The sequence below is a fragment of the Anarrhichthys ocellatus genome, unplaced genomic scaffold (assembly GCF_004355925.1).
Source record: "Anarrhichthys ocellatus isolate YVR2014 unplaced genomic scaffold, GSC_Weel_1.0 scaffold54, whole genome shotgun sequence".
Taxonomy (NCBI): domain Eukaryota; kingdom Metazoa; phylum Chordata; class Actinopteri; order Perciformes; family Anarhichadidae; genus Anarrhichthys; species Anarrhichthys ocellatus.
Window position 1 is genome coordinate 2,667,188 of NW_022280084.1, and position 6,018 is coordinate 2,673,205.

Sequence of the window (6,018 nt, forward strand, 5' to 3'; positions counted from 1 at the left end):
AATATATATATATATACACACACACACACACATATATATACATACACACACACACACACACACACACACATTTATATTAGCAAGAAAACCATATCAAGTTTAGCTAAATATTGTAAGTTAGCTAACGTTAGATGGCTAAATAATTCAATAACTACATTTAAACACAAGACGTAACATAAATCATTTAAAGTTGTGATACACAAACATTAATTCATTTATAGACATAACGTACATTAACAATGATAAATAGTTGAGCTGGATAACGTCAACTAGCTAACGTTAGCTCTTAAGCTAACTGCAACTAACAAACTCTTACCTTTGACACGAGCCGACTTTGTTTCGAATTTTGTTAACATCGTCACTTGATATTAAAACAAGTCACGATGTTAATGCTGTGGTAAAATGTAACTCCCCACGAACAATAAAAACAACTCAAATACTCCAGACAGGTGAACTCAGGTGGCCTGTTCGCCTTCGCCCATTTAGCCGTTTCTCCTTTTTCCTGACACGTAGCCTGTTTTGTCTTCCGGTTTGGAACAATAAAGTTGTGCAGGGAAGATTTGACGCAGAAAGCTCCACGCGGCGGAAGATAGAACTGTCACACATAGAACTGAACTGACAGGAGCCATGCTGACTCGATCATTACAGCTAATCTAAATGGTTTATTTCTACAGTCTGGATAGCATAGACAAGACAGCAGCAATACAAGGTCAATTTCTCCAGCTCTTCTGGAGCTTTCAGCCATACCATACGATCTTCATCAGCACATGGACTTTGTAATGGAATTGCAGATGTTTACAGTTCCATTTCTTCAGATCACTTTTGGGAATTTTCCGTCCATGTTGTGTTAGTTCTGTAGCTTTCAATCATGTCTTTAAGAGATCTATAAATTCTCAGAAAAAAATAGAAAACTCAACTGAAAGCTCCAAAAACAAAAACAAATAAGTAGACCTTGAGTCAAGATTTGCTAAGTGCTTAAATATTTAGACCATCTACTTAAAAATGTATGTTAGTATAATCAGCAGTCATCTTTCAAACAATAACAATAAATACACACATGCAAACCATGTGACCTTACATCAATTGTATTGCTACCTTCTACACTTGCGTATACATACTGTATGTATGTATACAGATATATCTTGTTTTATGGTTTTTTTCTGCCAATGCACTTATTTTGAACATACTCACATTTATTTCATTGTACATCAGCCACATGCAGTTTTTATGGCGTTGTACTGATGCTTATGTTTTCTTTGATGTATTGCCATTTCAACTGCAATTCTGACAGTTCAAACGACAAATAAACTTGAAACTTAAATGACAATTGCATTGTTTAATCTATAGCATATTATATAAAATTATCAGTTTTTGAATGCAAAATCTGCAATGCAACCAGTTTAATAAATACATAAAATAGCAAAGTATAACTATCACACAACTGCACAATACCTGAAAATAAATGTTTTTATATTCACTTGCTGCTACTGTGTAAAAGCAATTATGACAAATACAAAACATCAAAATAATTTGCATACTACCATTATTTTAATTCATATATTTACAAAACAACACTGTCAAATAACAGGATGCTTCTTTTTTTCCCTCGGTGCTGTGGGCATGTTTGCGTCGGTCCTGAGAGTTGAATAGATTGCACCCCCCACATGGACCTCCACAGCAGCCTGTTTAGTGTAAATCTGTTATCTTTTCACCGCATGGCTGACTGAATCCTTTCACAGTACCCCTTTATTACACAGTTATTGATGAGCTGATGGTCGTGACTTCTCGTCCTCTCTCTATGGTCACAGAGGTTTGTCCACTGGTGAAAAGTGGCCTGCTGGAGTAAACAAACGCACAGCCAACGAGTCATCAGGCTGTTGATGTTCCACCCAACAGTGTATCTGTATGAATGACGGACATGTTTCTCTCCTCGTGTGACACAACTCTGGAAAGAATACAATGTACTTTCAATGGAGGGTGCAGGACAAAAGCAGACGGTGGTAAACACTCCTGAATATCCGTCAAGAGTTTTTCTTTCCTAGCAGGGACCCCAGACCAGAGAAAACATCACTCTGCACATTAAAAACACTGGGGATAACAAGGGGAGCACTCTTCACAGCAACTGTACACTCACCACAGCAAAGGCTTCATCATCTCAATCATTTCAAATCAACACCTGGGAAAGAGTTAACACTCAGGGGGATGGGTCTTCTTCAATTAGTTGGCGCTGGGAACATCTCACGAGGTGTTTAAACCTCTCTAGTATTTTTAATCATTTAAATAATTAACAAATGTACACTACTCTTTTTTTCTTCAGTTTCCTTACATGTTAATAAGTAATTAACTCGTTAAGTTACATCCTCTACAACCTGTACAGAAACATAGGTGCGTTTTTAATGAAGCACCAAAGAATTACTTACTTGGTGTATGATATTGCAGGATTCACACCACTTTAAAACTATAATCTTAAGTGCTGAGCTGAATGATAGCAAAATCTAAAGACCTAAAACAATAACTTAAAGTCATTCTGCAAAGGCACTGTTAATACCCGTGAGGTGGTTTGATAAGATTTTACCATGAAACAGTTTTTGTAAAAACAACATAAAGAACGACAGTGGTATTTTTCTTTTTTAAAGAAATGCTGTTAAAACTAAACCGTGAAGGAGCTGCGTCAAACGCTGACAAACTAATGCAAAGATGTTGAAATGTTCTCAGCTGTGCGTTCAGTGATTTTTAGACAGGAGAGAGTGTGTTTGGTGTGTGTGTGTGTGTGTGTGTGGTTCCCGTTGGTTTTCGTGCCTCCTCCTGTTGTTTCTGCTTCCACACACACCTTCTACTTGAGGGAGAACGGTGTCGAGCGGTCCGGTCACTCTCCTGCCTGACCTTTGCTTCACACTCCATCACTCCCTTGCCTGTCGCTGACGCACACAGAGGGACCCATTGGCTCCGGTGCTTCTGATGGGTCGCACCGCTACCTGATCACATGATGGAGCACTGGTCGGCCGCTCCAGCCCCGGGGCCTCCGGGGAGATTGAGGGACTCCATGTCGAAGTTGAAGCCTGGAGGCTGGAGGGGAAGAAGCCAGAGGGAGAATGCTGTCATGTCTAAGGTAGCTACGCCTCTAATTTATACTTTTTGCATCAATATGATAAAGTACCTTTGCTTGTAAAGTATTTCATTAAAGAGACATCAAGGATGGCAATATGAAAGTTATACAAACGTTCCAATTTAAAATGTTTTTCCTCACAATAAAATAGGCCCTCCTTGGCTGGCTGCCTGCACACACAGAGGCAGTTGCTAGCACTAGCAGCACATTTCCCTTTTCATCGGAGAGACAGAGAGCAGCTTAAACTCACCGCATCACCTGCGAGCTCTTTGGGTGGCTGGCCCAGGTCTTGAAGCTGCAAGTAAAAGCATTATAATCTGTGATGAGTTTCATTCTTAACCAACCGAACTCTATTCACATTAAAGTAAACAATACAGCAGTTTTTAAGCTGCCAATGTAATGCGAGTTTCCACTTGCAGTAGTAGCTATTTCATGTGTAGTATCATGTAAGCACTTGTTGCAGTAATGGCTGAATGCTGATTCATAATCCAAATATTCAAGAAGTACGAAACAAAAGACATTTTAACAAACCTAGAAAAGATATTGATTCCTTTATTTTTCTCAACTTCATTAACAATTAACATTTCAACAACGAAGAAGTCAAATGCAGAGCGTGTTTACCTTTTGCATCAGGTCCATGATGCTCTCGAACATGCCGTCTTTATCTCCCGCCCCCTGCTCCTCGTTCTCAAAGCCCTTACAAATCTCTCCCATGATTTTGGACTGCTGCTCATAGCGCTGGTAGTCCTCCGCGCTAAGGCTCGGCTTGTTGGCTTCCAGCCATTCTGGGTACTGTGCAGTGGAGGGACATTTATGAGTGAGTCTTAGGAATGGAACTACAGACTACAGCGATATTGCCGGTGAAACAAACGCAGACCTTAGCAGTGATCTCTTTGAGAGACGGATAAAGCACTTCCTTAGAGAGGAGATTCTGCATGATGGACTGCATGATGGGGAGGATGTTTCCGTCATCACCGCCTCCTTCGCCTCCTTCGCCTCCCTCTTCCAATCCCAGGCCTTCTAGAGCCTTGACAAGATCGTCTCCAGCTAGTCCTGAGGTCTGTCAGAGAACAACACCAACAGTCGGTAAACTCTTCCATGTCTGCATCACTCTTAAAATCTGATTTACCCACCTGCAGGTTATCTGCATTCTTGGCCAGGCCACGCAGGGTGTCTTTAAGACAGGAAGTGAATTCTTGCTGGGAGGCCGTGTCAGTGCCTACACAGAACACACACAACATTTAGGCTACAGGAACTAAACAGTAAGCAGAAGAACATAATCCAAAACCACAAGTAAGCAAATGTAGACCTTACCAACTTTGCCTGCCGCCTCTGACAGTTTATTGAAGTGCTGCAGTAGTTCTGGCTCCTCGTGGGCCAGCTCAGTCATGGCCTTCTCCCACTCCTCCTTGGCTTGGGTCGCCATGTCCCCGTCAAAGAGAGTCTCAAAGAGCTTGCTGTCTTCAAGCAGAGGTGGCTACACAGGGAAACAAAAAGCATGTACACATTTCTGAGAGAGCCTGTGAGTGCTAAATTGTATCAAGCTGGATTTTTTAAATATTTTTTTCATACAAATTACATCAACAAAATATTTTTTGTTCCAATGTTGGCTCCTTGGCCACAGTTACTGCCCCCAAAAACAGTTGTTGCAACTGAGAAAGTCTTTTTCTGTAAGGTGGGGTCTGAACTTTGTAATCTTTACAGGTTGCGCAACCAGCTGAATGTAACACTTGACAGCAGCGAAGGGCAACAAGTAGAAAACAGAGAAAGAGCATCTGGGCAAGTTGTGGACAAATACTTCCACCTGTATCTTTCAGAGCTTAACAAGATGTGAATCCTAAAACAGCGACATCGTTACAAAAATAATCACCAACAGACCTTCTCTGCACCACTGGTGGCTGAGGAGGAAGCAGCTGCAGGTTCAGGGGCTGGAGGGGCCGGTGTTTTGTCAAAGTCATCCAGCGCACCTTAAAGAAAAAGAAAACGTTAGAACCATGCTAGTGGTCTTTTGGAGACTATTAAAGGAGTAGTTAAACCACACACATGTTAGGATTCAGTATTTATCTACTTATTCCTTTACCAATTTAAACTGGTACAGTTTGTGCAGTGAATTCCTAAATATTCGATCGAGTCCAGAAGCTTTTAATCTTGTATTTTCCTCACAGGTAATGCTGCATAATGCGTCTTCTTTGGAGCAATCCAATGGATGTTTTAAGCTCTTTTCCAGCGATGAAAACACAACTGTCATCTTTAATATTATGAATTAAGATCAAACTACAGCTCTGAGTTTGATGTAATATGTCAACTGATATTAAAATGAGTATATACTGATAATAGAACTTGAACTGTACAGTCAGTTTAAGTTAATTAGTTGAACTTATCTAAAACTAATAACTTGTTGCCTTGTTTGTGGTGCTCTACTGTGTTGTACTAATATTTAGTTGGTCCTCCGTGGTATAACTGTGTTATATGTTAAACATTATATACATGTATAATGTTTATAATGCAATATACTTAATCAGCACCATAAACTACATTCTCTAAAATGAGATAAAGTTTCATGCTGAACATAACAGCGTTCATAAAAGGCAGTGGCGGGCTGTGCATTTATACCTGGGCCTTCTGTGCTGTCCTACTGAGCTACGGTTATTTGTTTCTATTGATGTAATAATACACATATTCATATTAAACCGTTTGGTTTACGAACCGAACAATATGTTTGATTAATACTAGTGCATTTGGAAAATGCAGAAGCTTAAATTGTGGGAAATATAATGTTTAATAGCCTACTACTATACACTAATAACTCATATTTTTCACTGAAAACTTAAACACAGGTTTACTGTTATTAACATGAATGTTTTCTATAAAAAGGTAATTTAATTAGTCATTAAAGAAGTATTATACATTTG

The 6,018-nt window shown here is 39.6% G+C and overlaps 2 protein-coding genes across 2 annotated transcripts in view; both read right to left on the reverse strand.

Moving 5' to 3' along the window:
- Positions 1–518, reverse strand: part of copa (COPI coat complex subunit alpha) — a 12,595-nt gene extending 12,077 nt beyond the window's left edge. Inside the window, exon 1 of the mRNA XM_031870712.1 lies at positions 317–518. Within this exon, the coding sequence (XP_031726572.1) occupies positions 317–356 (40 nt within the window). The 5' untranslated portion in view covers positions 357–518. The remainder of the gene's footprint in view (positions 1–316) is intronic.
- A 1,453-nt stretch (positions 519–1,971) lies between these two features.
- On the reverse strand, positions 1,972–5,688 carry pex19 (peroxisomal biogenesis factor 19). The gene is made up of 7 exons (XM_031870672.1): positions 4,985–5,688; positions 4,421–4,583; positions 4,240–4,325; positions 3,984–4,166; positions 3,728–3,898; positions 3,357–3,401; positions 1,972–3,066 (listed from the first exon to the last, which is right to left on the reverse strand). Exons 2-7 carry the CDS (start codon positions 4,530–4,532, stop codon positions 2,980–2,982), a joined length of 684 nt encoding a protein of 227 aa, XP_031726532.1. The 5' UTR covers positions 4,533–4,583; positions 4,985–5,688; the 3' UTR covers positions 1,972–2,979.
- Positions 5,689–6,018: the final 330 nt, after the last annotated feature.

Excerpts from the sequence above, each read along its gene's own strand:
- pex19 (XM_031870672.1), bottom strand. The coding sequence starts at position 4,532 with ATGGCGACCCAAGCCAAGGAGGAGTGGGAGAAGGCCATGACTGAGCTG. Across the intron at positions 4,326-4,420 it reads AGAGGCGGCAGGCAAAGTTG|GCACTGACACGGCCTCCCAG; the intron begins GTAAGGTCTACA and ends TGTTCTGTGTAG. Across the intron at positions 3,899-3,983 it reads TCAAAGAGATCACTGCTAAG|TACCCAGAATGGCTGGAAGC; the intron begins GTCTGCGTTTGT and ends TCCACTGCACAG.